Here is a 17,760-nt window from a genome sequence, read left to right as displayed (position 1 = left end):
CCAATTTGATTTTGAGAGAAGGTGGGGCTCTTTTGTACATGGTTTCCTTCCAATTTTATATTATATAAATGTGATTTGGTGGTTGTTGTTTTCTTTATATATATATATATGGTTGTAAGATGTATCGCTCCGGGGGTTGGTTCCTTATGGGTTTTTTCCCTCTTTTTTTTTGTTTTATAGTTAGTGGGTTTTTTTTTTAGTTAGCTGGGGTTCTCTTTTTTGCTTCTTTTTCTTATATAAAAATTTTTTTTCCATTAGCATTTATATGGTTTTTTTCTTCAGCTTTATTAATTATATATATATAGTAATTTGTTGAATCTCTATTTTGTAGCTGTAGAAGATTATATTAATAAAAAGATTTAAAAATGAAATGATTGTGTAAAATAAAATGTAATTCCAAATTATTCGACATTTTTGTAATGCATTTCGCTTTGGAAGCGTATTCCAATGTAGATGAATATAGATTGATCCTTGTATTACCTATATATTTTTGGGAATCCACGAATAAGAGGAAGGTAAATAATTTTATTCTACTACAACTTTAGACAGACAAATCTTTCATTATTTTTACATAACACTTGATTTCTTTCCCATATAGGAATCTGATGGTCAGGGCTGCCCGTTTTGCCGTTGTGAAATCAAAGGTACAGAACCAATTATTGTTGATCCCTTTGATCCAAGAGATGATGGAGCCAAATGTTGCCTAGACAATTTTAATATGCCAATATTGGACCTGGATGATGATGATGATCGTGATGATTCACTGATTATGAACAGGCTAGAATCATTTGGAAAGGTAGGTTTGAAACAATGCAATAGAATTAAATCTTGTTAATGTAAGTTATGTTTGTATATTAACACCTTTGACAAGTGACAAAGTGTGGTGATGGTCATATATTCAACATGTCGAACAATCCAACGCCAAGACAAATTTCACATCCCATTCCACCGGAAATCACGATTCCCCATAGGGAGGAAGTAGGACTACTAGCCCTTTCCACCGGCAGTAACCATTTCCCACCTAGGGAGTAGGTCTAAAAGCCCATAACACCGGCTAAAACCGTTCCCAACGAATAGTGGGTAGGGACCATCCATTCAGTATGTGGACGTGACACGTAAAACCACGAAATGTGCACTCAATCAGCCTCTAGCTGATGTGTATTCGAGCCGCAAAGGTAGTAATCTCGGGATTACTGCCTGTGCCACGCGACAGTGAGAGTAGGAATGCGATGAGGTGGAGGATAAATGCGTGGCTGAGGGATTGGAGCAGGGGGCAGGGATTCAAGTTTTTGGATCATTGGGACCTCTTCTGGGGCAGGCGTGACCTGTACAAAAAGGACGGGTTACACTTGAATCCTAGGGGGACCAATATCCTGGCAGGGAGATTAGCGGGGGCTACTGAGGTGACTTTAAACTAGAATGGTTGGGGGGTGGGAATCAAATTAAAGAGGCTAGGCGTGAGGAGGTTAGTTCACAACAGAGGGATGGGAACCAGTGCAGAGAGACAGAGGGGTGTAAAGTGAGGGTAGAAGCAAAAAGTACAAAGGAGAAAAGTAAAAGTGGCAGGCCGACAAATCCAGGGCAAGCATTAAAAAGGGCCACTTTTCAACATAATTGTATAAGGGCTAAGAGAGTTGTAAAAGAGCGCCTGAAGGCTTTATGTGTCAATGCAAGGAGCATTCGTAATAAGGTGGATGAATTGAAAGTGCAGATTGTTATTAATGATTATGATATAGTTGGGATCACAGAGACATGGCTCCAGGGTGACCAGGGATGGGAGCTCAATGTTCAGGGATATTCAATATTCAGGAGGGATAGACATGAAGGAAGGGGAGGTGGGGTGGCGTTGCTGGTTAAAGAAGAGATTAATGCAATAGAAAGGAAGGACATAAGCCGGGAAGATGTGGAATCGATATGGGTAGAGCTGCGTAACACTGAGGGGCAGAAGACGCTGGTGGGAGTTGTGTACAGGCCACCTAACAGTAGTAGTGAGGTCGGAGATGGTATTAAACAGGAAATTAGAAATGTGTGCAATAAAGGAACAGCAGTTATAATGGGTGACTTCAATCTACATGTAGACTGGGTGAACCAAATTGCTAAAGGTGCTGAGGAAGAGGATTTCTTGGAATGTATGCGGGATGGTTTTTTGAACCAACATGTCGAGGAACCAACTAGAGAGCAGGCTATTCTGGACTGGGTTTTAAGCAATGAGGAAGGGTTAATTAGCGATCTTGTCGTGAGAGGCCCCTTGGGTAAGAGTGACCATAATATGGTGGAATTCTTCATTAATATGGAGAGTGAGATAGTTAATTCAGAAACAAAGGTTCTGAACTTAAAGAGGGGTAACTTTGAAGGTATGAGACGTGAATTAGCTAAGATAGACTGGCAAATGACACTTAAAGGATTGACGGTGGATATGCAATGGCAAGCATTTAAAGGTTGCATGGATGAACTACAACAATTGTTCATCCCAGTTTGGCAAAAGAATAAATCAAGGAAGGTAGTGCACCCGTGGCTGACAAGAGAAATTAGGGATAGTATCAATTTCAAAGAAGTAGCATACAAATTATCCAGAGAAAGTGGCTCACCTGAGGACTGGGAGAAATTCAGAGTTCAGCAGAGGAGGACAAAGGGCTTAATTAGGAAGGGGAAAAAAGATTATGAGAGAAAACTGGCGGGGAACATAAAAACGGACTGTAAAAGCTTTTATAGATAAGTAAAAAGGAAAAGACTGGTAAAGACAAATGTAGGTCCCCTGCAGACAGAAACAGGTGAATTGATTATGGGGAGCAAGGACATGGCAGACCAATTGAATAATTACTTTGGTTCTGTCTTCACTAAGGAGGACATAAATAATCTTCCAGAAATAGTAAGGGACAGAGGGTCCAGTGAGATGGAGGAACTGATTGAAATACATGTTAGTAGGGAAGTGCTGTTAGGTAAATTGAAGGGATTGAAGGCAGATAAATCTCCAGGGCCAGATGGTCTGCATCCCAGAGTGCTTAAGGAAGTAGCCCAAGAAATAGTGGATGCATTAGTGATAATTTTTCAAAACTCGTTAGATTCTGGACTAGTTCCTGAGGATTGGAGGGTGGCTAATGTAACCCCACTTTTTAAAAAAGGAGGGAGAGAGAAACCGGGGAATTATAGACCGGTTAGCCTAACATCGGTGGTGGGGAAACTGCTGGAGTCAGTTATCAAGGATGTGATAACAGCACATTTGGAAAGCAGTGAAATGATCGGACAAAGTCAGCATGGATTTGTGAAAGGAAAATCATGTCTGACGAATCTCATAGAATTTTTTGAGGATATAACTAGTAGAGTGGATACGGGAGAACCAGTGGATGTGGTATATTTGGATTTTCAAAAGGCTTTTGACAAGGTCCCACACAGGAGATTAGTGTGCAAACTTAAAGCACACGGTATTGGGGGTAAGGTATTGGTGTGGGTGGAGAATTGGTTAGCAGACAGGAAGCAAAGAGTGGGAATAAACGGGACCTTTTCAGAATGGCAGGCGGTGACTAGTGGGGTACCGCAAGGCTCAGTGCTGGGACCCCAGTTGTTTACAATATATATTAATGACTTGGATGAGGGAATTAAATGCAGCATCTCCAAGTTTGCGGATGACACGAAGCTGGGTGGCAGTGTTAGCAGTGAGGAGGATGCTAAGAGGATGCAGGGTGACTTGGATAGGTTGGGTGAATGGGCAAATTCATGGCAGATGCAATTTAATGTGGATAAATGTGAAGTTATCCACTTTGGTGGCAAAAATAGGAAAACAGATTATTATCTGAATGGTGGCCGATTAGGAAAAGGGGAGGTGCAACGAGACCTGGGTGTCATTATACACCAGTCATTGAAAGTGGGCATGCAGGTACAGCAGGCAGTGAAAAAGGCGAATGGTATGCTGGCATTTATAGCGAGAGGATTCGAGTACAGGAGCAGGGAGGTACTACTGCAGTTGTACAAGGCCTTGGTGAGACCACACCTGGAGTATTGTGTGCAGTTTTGGTCCCCTAACCTGAGGAAAGACATCTTTGCCATAGAGGGAGTACAAAGAAGGTTCACCAGATTGATTCCTGGGATGGCAGGACTTTCATATGAAGAAAGACTGGATGAACTGGGCTTGTACTCGTTGGAATTTAGAAGATTGCGGGGGGATCTGATTGAAACGTATAAGATCCTAAAGGGATTGGACAGGGTAGATGCAGGAAGATTGTTCCCGATGTTGGGGAAGTCCAGAACAAGGGGTCACAGTTTGAGGATAGAGGGGAAGCCTTTTAGGACCGAGATTAGGAAAAACTTCTTCACACAGAGAGTGGTGAATCTGTGGAATTCTCTGCCACAGGAAACTGTTGACGCCAGTTGATTGGCTATGTTTAAGAGGGAGTTAGATATGGCCCTTGTGGCTACAGGGGTCAGAGAGTATGGAGGGAAGGCTGGGGCGGGGTTCTGAGTTGGATGATCAGCCATGATCATAATAAATGGTGGTGCAGGCTCGAAGGGCCGATTGGCCTATTTTCTATGTTTCTATGTTTCTATAGATCCGTGGACAAGATAGGTTACATGCAAACAGATATCTAATTATACACTGCTGCATATAAAGCACCTTAAAATGATTTAGTGGTAATTTCTTATAAAATGTTCTTCAAATTTGATACTTGAACTATTTTAATATGCTTAAATATGGCCCAGTGGGCCCTATAGTACACAATTAAGTGACTTGTAGCAGTGAAAATAGGAACAACAGACATGAATCTTTAGGGCCTCTACTGTCATTCAGAAAAATTATGCTTGATTCTCAGTTTCATCATCACTGTCCTGCACCATGTTCATTATCGCTTAGGTTTTGTGGATATCAAAGGAATTATCAGCTTGATTATGCCTGTAAACTGAGAAATGTGGTCTTTTGTAACAATGCCCCCAAAAAAATCTCAACCTATTGAATGAATAACTTTCATCTCATTTTTTATGCACTTTTTTAATTCTGGAAATCAATACCTAGTTTATATTTCCTGACAAAGAAAGTCCTCACAATCTACTTCTTTTATTCCTCACAATAAAATTCCTCACAATTTTAGTTGTTTCAACTAAATCATCTGTTATTCTTCCTAACTATCGGGAAAGTAAAACCGGCTTATGGAATTGCTCTTTATTTAATGGACTTCAGGAAATTAACCATCAGAAATATCCCCACTCTGTTGTTGAAGTGTACTATGATTTAGATCCATTGATGAAGAAGAAAATTCAATATGGCTTCAAGTCAGCACACTATTCAAATTGGAGGGTGACATGCAGATAAAAGTATTCCCAAGGGCTTGATGGCCTTGTCATTCTATTTGGTAGAGTTTCTGAGGTTACTTTACCTTGAAAGGGATGCACTGCAACTACAAGTGCTTGTTGTAGCAATGCTGAATGTTTAGATGGTAGATAGTGCACTATTTGAGCAAGCTGCACTTTCCTGAAAGATATAAAGCATAGATGTTGAAGTTGCAATCATTCAAATGATTCCCAAACTTAGATGAGTGACACCCCTGCTGAATCCCCAAAATCATTCTTCAGTCTGTAAAAGTATACAAATCTTTATAGACTGTAAGAGGCTTCATAGTGTTTATAGATACGTACGTGGAATGGACAACTATGGTCCAGGTGTGGGTCAATAGGACTAGGTAGAGTAACAGTTGGGCAGACTATGCTCTGTGCCCTATGCTTCGGAGTCAAAAGTGTGATGGTATCCTTTGCCTTTAACCTGTTCTTTTAATTTGCCTTTATCAACTTGTTTGTCATCATTTGGTAAATTATAAAATTCATTTTAGTTCTCTAGTTTACTGGTGCCCTTAACAAAATTATGAACCTTTAGTACCATATCATTCATACATTTGCTTCTTAGCTATGTGGTTGGGGATTTTTTTATTCATTGAAGGAATGTAAGTTGTGACAATGCCATTTTTATTTGCCATTTCTTCACTGCTGTGATATTTTCTAATGTACAGTACATAGCTTCCCATCCTACCTTGCAATCATAAAAATATACAGCACAGATGGAGGACAAAATTAAATTTTGGATTAATCTCACTTCCCAGCTCTTGATCTATGTTCATATAAGTTACGGTCTTTTGATTATTTAACAGGTGCTTTTTAAAATGCATTTTGGGGTTCTGCTTCCACTTTTCAGGCAGTGAATTCCAAACCCTCATAACTCCTTGAGTGGGGAAAAAATTCTCAATTTGCCTCTAATCTTTGTATTGAATAAGAAGTATATTTTCCCAGCTGTCATTTCTATGAAGTGAAATAGATCATTCCCATTTGTTCAGTTTAACACTCATATTATTTACAATACTTCGCTTGTTACAATTATAGTTCATTGTAGCAGCAGCTTCATAAATCAGTTTGTCTGCAAAGTTTGCTTACAGTTTCTAATTTCACTAAATCACTCATAAATAAAATTAGATAATATTATTATCATTTTTCTCTTGGTTTCTTTGGTTTATGTTTATTAATTTTCCTTCTTACAACACATGATAGTAGATATAAACTGCAGTAGCTTGTCTTTCCAGTCTGTTCTTCTGGATGTACTCATCTAGGAAGTCATGTGGACACAGTCCATGAACTTATTACTCTTACTGCCACTGCAAGTTTGGTATTCCCAGTTTATAGAAAGATGGAAGTCCACTATTTGCTTTAATTAACAATAAAAATCCCATGAATAATTCAATAAACCATTCTTACCAGTGTTGTCTGCCATATTCCAACCAAATTGATTCTATAATCTTTTGTTTTGAAAGCTGCAAAATTTTCTCTGTTGTGTCTTTATTGTAGTAAGAGTATAATTCTAAATATCTGAGGGTCTTGGTGAGACTGCACCCAAAGTACTTTACACAGTTTTGCTCTACTTGGCAAAACCTGTCAGCATAACCAAGGACCTCAAAGTACACTGATGAATAATTCTTATTTTGGTTTTCCAGTCAACACATAGATGTTACCTCATGTATTGTTCAGAAAACGCATCTAAGTTATGAAGAGAATTCAACAGCAGTTGTCTAGTTTTGGCCCAAAACAGCAGATATTTTTCTAAAAATCCTGTAACTGAATTTCTTTTGATGTACATTCTTTTAAATATTCCTATGAAATTTGTTACCACCAGAGTACTGATGGAGTATTAATTGTCTCCTGATTCTACTTGGTCTTCACAGTGTACAGAAAGACAGGTATCTCCTGTGTCCTCACCAAACTCATCGCCTGTTGCACTACGCCGAAAAGCTGCTCCAGATCCACTTCAAATTCAACATCTCAATCTTCCTCCAGTGCCACCTCGGTTAGATCTCATTCAGAAAGGAGTGGTTCGGTCACCTTGTGCTAGTCCCACTGGTTCACCAAAGGTAATTTATCAAAGCCCAACATTTTTAAAAATCAGCTGTATTAGACAGTGCTGACTGATTTGGTTTACAGTGCTACTGTCCCAGACATCTTTGAATTTAAAATAAGTTTTGAAAGTTAGAAAATGAGTTTGAATACTATGTTTGGTTGCATTGTTTCATTCCCAGTTACAAGGAATCATTTGTGCCATTTTGTCTTCGTTCCCTCTGATCTATAAGGCAGGTTTGTTAAAGCTGCTATACCTACTACAAATATATTAAATGTGCTAATTTATTTTAATAAATGCATTGAATTATACATCAAGCTTCTCCTGATTAGTTTATTTTGAGTTAGTGAGGGACTTTGAGGCATTGGGGTTGAGTCTGTAGAGATGAAGAAAAAAGAGATGAATTTTCCAGCCAAATACTGCAATGTCAATAGTTATTGGCTCTGTTTTATAGGGAAGTGGACTTGATCAAAAAGACCTAATGACAAAAGAATGGCAGTATATTTTTAATTGCAGGGGAAAGTGTCTGTGATGCTCTTCCCAGAGGTAATTCCCCTTGTCATACCCACGGGAGAGGCCGTGTTTTGGGGAGGTATTGTTCGAGTAGCATCAGCAAAGAACTGCAAGTGGTAGTGGAGAGTGTGTGGTGGATTGATTGGCAATCAGTCAGGCTGTATTTTCCTGGACAGTGTTGAGATTTTTTGAACTTTGTTGCAACTGCATTCATTTGGGCAAGTGAAAAATATTTTATCATTCTTCTAACATTCCTTGTGGATGGTGGGCAAGCTTTGAGGAGTTGGGCTGAGTCATCTGCTGTGGGATAATTGGCCTTAGACTTGTAATTGTTGCCATGGTAATTCTGTGACCCTTCAAGTTAAGTTTTTGATAGGCAGTGGTGACTCTTCCCTTGAAGATGAGCAGCGTCATTGTACAGTTAGTAGAGCTGCTGCCTTACACCTCCAGTGGCCTGGGTTCAGCCCTTACAACACTGTTGTGCTTGCATATTCTTCCCTTGACTGTATAGGATTCCTCCAGGTCCTTTGAAATCATTCCACACCGCAAAAATGCAGGTTAATTAGCAGTCATAAGCTGCCCTTACTTGTAGGCAAATGGTAGAATTGATGAGAATATTGGAAGGATAGCTTATGGGAAAATTAGTGGGGGACTGTGATTGCTCTGTGAACCAGCATAGACTCAATGGGCCAAATAGCGTAACAAAATATTAATGGAATTACCATTAAATGATAGTGCTTTAGGAGAAGTTCAAGATATTCATTGCCTGACACTTGACTTTCAAGAATATTATATCAAGTCAAGTCGTCACTTTTTATTGTCATTTCGACCGTAACTGCTGGTACAGTACACAGTAAAAACGAGACAATGTTTTTCAGGACCATGGTGCTACATGAACAATACAAAAACTACACTGAGCTACGTAAAACAATCCAAAACTACACTAGACTACACACCTACCCAGGACAGCATAAAGTGCACAAAACAGTGCAGGCATTACAATAAATAATAAACAAGACAATAGGCACAGTAGAGGGTATACAGTAGTAGGTTAGTGTCAGTCCAGGCTCTGGGTATTGAGGAATCTGATGGCTTGGGGGAAGAAACTGTTACATAGTCTGGTCGTGAGAACCCGAATACTTCGGTGCTTTTTGCCAGATGGCAGGAGGGAGAAGAATTTGTATGAGGGGTGCGTGGGGTCCTTCATAATGCTGTTTGCTTTACGGATGCAGCGTGTGGTGTAAATGTCTCTAATGGCAGGAAGCGAGCTCCCAGTGATCTTTCCAGCTGATCTCACTATCCGCTGCAGGGTCCTGCGATCCAAGATGGCGCAACTTCCGAACCAGGCCGTGATGCGGCTGCTCAGGATGCTCTCAATACAACCTCTGTAGAATGTGGTGAGGATGAGGGGGTGGGAGATGGACTTTCTCAGCCTTCATAGAAAGTAGAGTTGCTGCTGGGCTTTCTTTGCTAAGGAGCTGGTGTTGAGGGGCCAGGTGAGCACCAAGAAATTTGGTGCTCTTAACGATCTCTTCAGAGGAGTCATCGATGTTCAGCGGAGAGTGGTCATTCCGTGTCCTCCTGAAGTCAACAACCATCTCTTTTGTTTTGTTCACATTCAGAGACAGGATATTGGCTCTGCACCAGTCCGTTAGCCACTGCACCTCCTCTCTGTATGCTGATTTATCGTTCTTGCTGATGAGACCCACCACAGTTGTGTCATTGGCGAACTTGATGATGTGGTTCGAGCTGTGTTGCAGCACAGTCGTGGGCCAGCAGAGTGAACAGCAGTGGACTGAGCACACAGCCCTGGGAGCCCCCCATGCTCAGTGTGATGGTGTTGGAGATGCTGCTTCCAATCCAGACTGACTGAGGTCTCCCAGTCAGGAAGTCTAGGATCCAGTTGCAGAGGGAGGTGTTCAGGCCCAGTGTGCTCAGCTTTCCAATCAGTTTCTGAGGAATAATTGTGTTGAATGCTGAACTGACGTCTATGAACAACATTCAATAGACAATAGACAATAGGTGCAGGAGTAGGCCATTCGGCCCTTCGAGCCAGCACCGCCATTCACTGTGATCATGGCTGATCATCCACTATCAGTATCCAGTTCCTGCCGTATCCCCATAACCTTTGATTCCACTATCTTTAAGAGCTCTATCCATCTCATTTTTGAAAGCATCCAGATACTTGGCCTCCACAGCCTTCTGGGGCAGAGCATTCCATATATCCACCACTCTCTGGGTGAAAAAGTTTTTCCTCAACTCCGTTCTAAATGGCCTACCCCTAATTCTTAAACTGTGGCCTCTGGTTCTGGACTCACCCATCAGTGGGAACATGCCTCCTGTCTGCAGCGTGTCCAATCCTTTAGTAATCTTATATGTTTCAATAAGATCCCCTCTCAGCCTTCTAAATTCCAAATTCCAAATTCCATTTGAATGTACGTGTCTTTTTTTGTCCAGGTGGGTTGGGTCTACCTGTCAGGTCTTGTTGCTGTGTTGTTGTGATCTTATTGCATATAGGCATGGTCACCTTAATTTTCTGAGGAGTCATGAATGAAACTGAACACAGAAGACAGAAATCAGCAAACATCCCCTTAGAATGGAAGGCAGGTCATTGAAGAAGACCTAAAGGAGGTTCAGCCAAGGTTACTTTCCTGAAGATCTCTTGCAACACATTCCTCAAACTGAGTTAGTTAACCTAGAGCTGCCAGCCCCTATTCCTTTTATGATATACATCTGGGAGCAATCTCAATTTGATAACCAATTGATGCCAGTTCTTTTGGAGCTTCTTGATGCCACGCCCAGTCAATTACTATCTTGATGTTAAGGGCAGTTACCCTCATCTCTTGAATTCAACTCTTTGGTTTACACTTGGGTGAAACAGAACACAAATTGAGCAACAATAAGCAGCATAAGTCCCCAGAACTGGTCGGATTTGTTACAGATTTTGATGGGAGGGAAGAATTTGCTGGGGTTCTAACTGAGATGTTCCAGTATTTGCCGGATGTACATCAGGTGACTAAAGGACAGCAGAGTGATCCTCTTTTGCAAAGGCAACAAGGGAAAGCCCTATAAATCTATGAGCCTAACATCAGTAGTAGGGAATAGACTGAAAAAGAACTGAGTGAAAACATTAATGATCATTTTGAAAGGCAGAGACTATTCCGACACAGACAGGATTTGTCGAGCAGAATCATCTTACCAGTTGGACTGAATTGTTCAAAGATGTATTGTTCAAACAAAATATATTGTTAAAGGCAGGGTAGTAGGTGTGATTTATTTGAACTTTAGTAAACCCTTTGGTGAGGTCTCGTTGTGGAACCTGATTCAAAAGATCAGTGCCCAGGGGATCCAGGGCAAGTTGGCAAACTGCATCCAAAATTGGCTTGGCAATCAGAAACAGAAGGCTACACTCAAACTTAATAAAATCTTGCTCAGACCTCAGCTGGAATACAATGTGCAGTCTGATCATCAAAGTCTAGAAAGGATATAATGGTGCTGAAGAGGGTGCAGAGGAATTCACTAAGATGTTGCCCAGATGGAGAAGCTCAGTTATGAGATGAGGCTAGTGAAGTTAGGTCTTTTCTCCCTGGAGCAGAGGAGGATAAGAGGGGATGGGAATATAAGGTATATAAAATTGAGAGATAGGAATGAGGTATATAAAATTGAGAGATTATAAATAGATTGCAGGAAACTTTTTCCAGTATCAGAGACAGGTAAAACTAGAGAGTTCAGGTTTAGAGTATAGGGGAAGAGATTTTAGAGGGAATGTGAGGGGTCCTCCTTTCAGCTGAGAAAGTGGTTGAAGATATGTCATTGAACAGTATTTAAAAGTGTTTAGGTGAGCGTCTGAAATACTTGGGCATAGAGATAAATGGTCCAAATACTGGGTCATAGGATTAACATGGACTTAATTAACTGTTGTGGTGGGATTTGGAAAGAAGTTTCTAGATAGTTAGTTCACCTCTGAAGTTAAGGTGCTTGGGAGAAGACCGAGTGCAATGACCTACTTATTGCTTATGACAACACTTCAATGTTCTCTTCTGCTTTCCCTTCTAGAATCCACAACGGCTGACAATATGTTAATTAATTTTGCCGTTCTTGGCTAACTGATAGAAAGAATTGTAAAGCTAGGGTTTGGCCTGGCCTGCTAAGTTCCTCCAATATATTTTGTGTGGTTTTTTTTGAGTGCTAGATTTTATGTGTAATGTTCTGAATGACCAAAATTATTTGTAAATGGAAATTATTCTGTAAAAGTGTACCTTTTACATAAAGATTAATTTTGTCTGTCCCCCTAATCACCCTAGAAAAGAAAGAATATGTTGGTCATCAATTGCTGTTGAATTAGTTTTGAATTTTTACTTAATGTAAAGCTATAATTACATAATGTTCTTATTTTTTAATTAGTCTTCTCCATGCATGGTTCGAAAACAAGACAAGCCTCTCCCAGCACCACCACCACCCCTCAGAGAACCCCCTCTTCCACCTGAGAGACCACCGCCCATCCCACCAGAAAGCAGAGGTGCACGCTCACTACATCCTTCTGGTGTCGCTTCTGTCAGGGACCAGCACGCAATACATGAAGCAAGATGCCCCAGGGATGCACATAGTTCTACCACGTCAGCAGACTGCAGGTCTGGATGTGATCGATCTCCTAAATCTGGCCACACACCACCTGTTAATTTAAATACCAGATCAAGCTGGCAATTTACAGATCCAAGTTTTCCATGCAAACCCAGCAGGCGCCAAGATACAACATATGATAGTACAAAGGTAAGATATAAAATAGTTGTTTTTAATCAAGAGATAGCTTTGCTTTTTTTAGTTGATTTATGGAAAGCTGAAACTTGGATATAATATTGATGCCAATTCTACTTCTGCACAAGCTGCAGTCAGATAATTATTGCAATAGAGAATGTGATGAATTTAATTTAAATCAGTGAAAAATTGATTATTTTTAAATGATGAGCTCATGAGCTATGAAGAAGCATACAATTGTTTTCCAATTATAGCTGTCACATAAAGGGTTTGTCAGGGAAGCTAGGGAGAACTGATCCCTCTTTTAGGGAGTCTAGAGCAAAGAGACAAAGGTAACATTTGACTGAGGAGGATGGATGTAAGGAAGAAATTCAATTCTGTCCCCATGAAAGCTAGTGCAGTTACGGTGGGAGGAAAAAAATTGAAGTTAATCAATATTAGACATTCAAGTCTATTAAAATTACATAACCAAGATGCAGAATAACAGTGTTTTAAGTAGAAAAGGCAAAGGACTGGAGAAGAAGGAATCTGATAGGAGAAGGTCATGGGAGAAAAGGAAGGAGGAGGGACACTAGGGAAAAATGATAGGCAGATGAGGAGAAGAGGTAATAATGAAAAGGCATATGAAGAGAGTATTATTACTGACTATTGTGCAACTAGCAGTGAGCTATTCAGGTTTTGCATCATGAAATGATGTTAGATCAAGTGCTAGCTGCTTGCGCAATTATGATTACAAGTGAAGCTAGCAATAAAATTATTTTTAATGTATCCATGAGCAATCATCACATTAGTTTTTTGTATAGGAAATTTCATAACTTTGTGCGTCTTGCCTCTAAATATGCACTGAGCAATTAATTACATCACCCACGAGAGATTTTTTGTTCCTTATTTTCTAGCACAAAAGCAGAAGTCAGGCATCCTTTAACCAAATGATGATACTTAAAATAATTGATTGAATGCTTTATAGCATCTTAAAAATCAACCAGTAAACTCTCAAATTCACTTAATGCTGCTTTTCCTTACCACCTTGTGCTCCAGGATGGTATAAGCTAAGGATCAAACGTCATGGTTTTGTGTTGCTGTAATTCTTTTACTTATTCAATATTTCATTAGGGGGTGGGCTGATGGTTAGAGGGTATGAAAAGGAGGATCAAATTTTTAAAAAAGAGTGGCCTGAACTGCACTTTGGAGAAGAAACACTTGTGATAAATGGGTTATCCTGATCAAATTCCAAAATCCTAAATTTTTTGTTAATAGTTGATGCATCCTTGATGATGCTTTTTGTCAATTGTAGGACTGACTGCCTGCTCAGTATTACTGCTTATTTGGTTGTGCTCAAAATTAAAGTTTACTTTATTGACATTTTACAGCTATGCGCAGGTGCAATAAAAAATTTACCTGCAGCAGACCATAGACACTTAGCATCATATAGGTAGTATTCTCAAGAAAAAACATAAATTATACACTATTTTTACAAGAAAGGACTCAAACTAATCCCTCTAACATGAAGTCTAACAGGAGGCGGATCAAGTGGCCTGCAGCTAACATGACTTCACTGTGGAAGCAGTTTGATGAAGATGTTAACCAGATTCTGGAGGCAACGGCGAAGGGAGGGGTTGATAGGAAGCTGCAAGCCATGACAACAATTATTGTCATCGAGGGAGAGAGGAAGAGGAGAGCCATCCGCAGTACCACCGATGCGGCAGAGAGGACCTCAAGATGGCTGTGGCTCAAAAGAGGGGAGCCACGGCGTCATAAGTAGCTAGCCATCTGGACGCAAGCTGGGGTCTAATCAGCCCCGGCTAGGTCACCTGGAGGATGTTGTATGATGTTGAAAGACCCAAAACACCCGATGATTCCAGGAACATCACTGAAGATGTGTCCAGAAGCATCAGTACATGTATGTACACAGATTTGAAGAAAACAAAGAAAATCCACTTTAGAATAAAGTGATAAAAAGTGTTGCTAAACTATAGTGATTAGGGTTTTGCCAGTTCAAGAACAGAATGGATAAAGGGAAGTAGCTGCTCTTGAACCTCCTAACTAAGAGATTAGATAGATAGTACAGCTCTTTTAACCTACTCAATGACAAATCTAACCTTTTCCTTCCACATGGCCCTCCGTTTTTCCTTTATGCACGTGCCCATCTAAGAGTCTTTTTGTTAAGTGTCTCTAATATTGTTTGCCTCAACCACCACCCTGACAGGGCATTTAAGATTAAATTTTTTCAAAATTTTTGAAAAGCTTGTTTTTGGTGGCTATAGTAGTCGTTTCAAATACCACTTTTAAGGCTGAATGTTGCCAGGTTTAGTCAGAATGCATTGTGCTTGGTCCTGTTGCCTGTACAGGACGCATTACTAGTGTGACAGGCTATTGATCACCATTTGGCATAATACATATTTAATTGTTGTAATAAATTATTAAACCCAAAATTCAGTCTGATACTTGAGGGGATGTACAACCGACTCATCTTGATTTTTATTTTTATTTTGCATTGTATTTTAGTGAATTGTCTTGCCAATCTATTCTATTTAGATTAGATTAGATTCAACTTTATAGTCATTGTGCCGAGTACAGATACAAAGCCAATGAAATGCAATTAGTTTCTGACCAGAAGTGCAAAAGAACAGCGTTATTTACGAAATAACTGTGAATAAAAAGTAGATGCTACAGCACACAAGTATTAAAGTATGAGACAGTCCAATATGGGTGCAATACTGCTTAGCGCTGTGATGTGAGGTTCAGCAGGGTCACAGCCTCAGGGAAGAAGCTCTTCCTGAGCCTGCTGGTGCAGGAGCGGAGACTCCCGTAGTGCCTATGGGATGGGAGGAGAGTAAAAAGTCCATGGTTAGGGTGAGATGCATCCTTGATGATGCTTTTCACCCTGCCCAGGCAGCGTTTATGATAGATGTTCTCAATGGTGGACAATTGGGTGCCGAGTATCCGCTGGGCAGTTTTCACCACCCACTGGAGTGCTTTACGGTCCGATACGGGACAATTGCCATACCACACTGAGGTGCAGTTGGTGAGTATGCTCTCAATGGTACAGCAGTAAAAGTCCTGGGACAGAGGTGAGCTTTCTTGATGCTCCGCAGGAAATAAAAGCTCTTTCATGATCATTTCCTATTCTTAGTGTCTTTCTTTTAAAGTTTTAGTTGCATTTCTGATGCCTATACACAGCAAAATGAGATACTAACGTATTTTCAAACAAGAAAAATCTACAGATGATGGAAATCCAAGTATCAGTCCTGCAGCCGGTCTTGGTCCGAAACATTGACTGTTTACTCTTTTCCATAGATGCTGCCTAGCCTGCTGAGTTCCTCCTGGATTTTGTTTGTGTTGCCAACATATTTTGGGTGATTTTATTTTGGAATCTTTGTCAAGAATATTCTTGCATAGTTTCTGCTGTAAACATGAGTGATACTAGAATAGGAAGCAAAAATATTTGGATGGTTCCTTTTCTTTATCAAATCCTTCTGGAGATCAGAATATTTGAATATCAGATTTCAACAAAACTGTGCTTCCTGGTTTAGGAGACTAATCAGTCCTCTCTCCACAGACTTAGGAACAGCAGCCAATACTTTGGATTGTTCTTTGTGATAGAAAACACCTAAAAAAAATCCCAATAGTATCATATACTAAAAGGCTATAGGGTGGAATTAACATTCTCTCAACCACAGGAACAAATGTATAATGTAAAATAATGAGGCTGAAGGCTGACAAGTCCCCTATAGGACAAGTGGCCTGCATCCTACATTCTGAAAGCAAGTAGCTTCTAAGATACGGATGCATTGGTTATGATCTGTGAAAATTCTCCAGATTATGGAGAAGACTAAACTTTCAAAAACTCTTAAGTGTAATTCACTATTCAAGAACGTAAGTGGGAGTAAGACAATGGTACAAAATGGGGAAATTATAGGTCAATCCAACATATGTCATTCAGAAAATAATAGAAATTGTTATTATGGACTTAATATCAGGATATATGGAAAATCATATGATCATATTAAGATGAATCAAAATGGTTTAAATGGAAATCTTTAAATTAAAATTGACATATTTGTTTGGATTCTTTGGGATTGGAACAAATAGGCTACTAAAGGGGAAGCAGTAGACGTAGTTTATTTGCATTTCCAGAAGGATTTGATAACAAGCCACATAAATATTATGGCACAAGGGTGAGGTTGGAGGTAAGGGAGTGGCTAACTAATGGGGAAAAACATGTGGATAAATTCTCAGATTGGCATTCAGTAACTTGTGAAATCATAAAGATTGACTGTTACAGTTTATGGATGTTTTGGAAAAAAGTATGAGAGTGTTCTTCAGTGAGTTGAGTGGATCAGTACATTACAAGGAGGGCACGAACGAATTATCTTCAAAGTGATTGATAGATCAAGAGAGTCAGCAAAAGATATGGTAAGAGTGTAAGTGGGGGAAATGTCAGGTTATCCACTTTGGAAGAAAGAATGAAGAAACCAATTATTAATTAAGTCAAATCAGAACACAAAAGACTGTGGTACAAATGAATCTGGAGTCCAAGTACATGAAACACAAAGATGAAAGTAGTTAGGAAGGCTAATGGAATCTTGAGCTAGATTGTAAGGTATGCGGAACATAAAAGTAGGAAGGTGTGGTGCAGTTTTACAGAGTGCTGGTGAAGCCATACATGCAGTGCTGTGAGGTTTTGGCCTCCTTATTCAGGGAATAATGTACATTAAAATTCCAGTTATCCAGCAGGCACTGGATTGGCAGATGTTCCATATTATTGGATGTTGTTCCTGTTTCTAACTCAACACATTTTAATTCAATTACTTGGTGGCTACTACACAGTATTACAAATATTCCAGTAGATTTAAGTTTCAAGGCTGTGCAATAGACAGGCTCCAATGAGTTTGAAGGGAATGTGGGAAATGTCATCTTGTGAGCCAGATGTTAAATTATTAGGAACTCTCATATAATTAATTAGCAGGTGCTAAGTTTTACTGTACTTGAATTGGAAGCAATGTAAAGAAAGTTCACTATGTTAAAATTCAGTAGATGAAGGGGTTGCTGTATGAAAAATGTTGAGTAGATTGGGACTTTACTCAATGGAGTTTCAATGAGAAGTATTCTTACTGAAACAGGAAAAT

General features: G+C 39.8%; 1 protein-coding gene across 7 annotated transcripts in view; it reads left to right on the top strand.

Annotated features, from left to right (window-relative positions):
- Positions 1 to 17,760, top strand: part of cblb (Cbl proto-oncogene B, E3 ubiquitin protein ligase) — a 180,000-nt gene that overhangs the window by 128,742 nt on the left and 33,498 nt on the right. For all 7 annotated transcript variants that reach the window (XM_063050588.1, XM_063050587.1, XM_063050586.1 and 4 more), the window contains 3 exons: positions 599 to 796; positions 7,194 to 7,379; positions 12,281 to 12,646. In XM_063050588.1, the coding sequence (XP_062906658.1) occupies positions 599 to 796; positions 7,194 to 7,379; positions 12,281 to 12,646 (750 nt within the window). The remainder of the gene's footprint in view (positions 1 to 598; positions 797 to 7,193; positions 7,380 to 12,280; positions 12,647 to 17,760) is intronic.

The sequence above is a fragment of the Mobula hypostoma genome, chromosome 6 (genome assembly GCF_963921235.1).
Source record: "Mobula hypostoma chromosome 6, sMobHyp1.1, whole genome shotgun sequence".
NCBI classification, from domain to species: Eukaryota; Metazoa; Chordata; class Chondrichthyes; order Myliobatiformes; family Myliobatidae; genus Mobula; species Mobula hypostoma.
The sequence above is the reverse complement of the archived record's forward strand: the minus strand, read 5'-3'. Positions and strand labels throughout refer to the sequence as shown.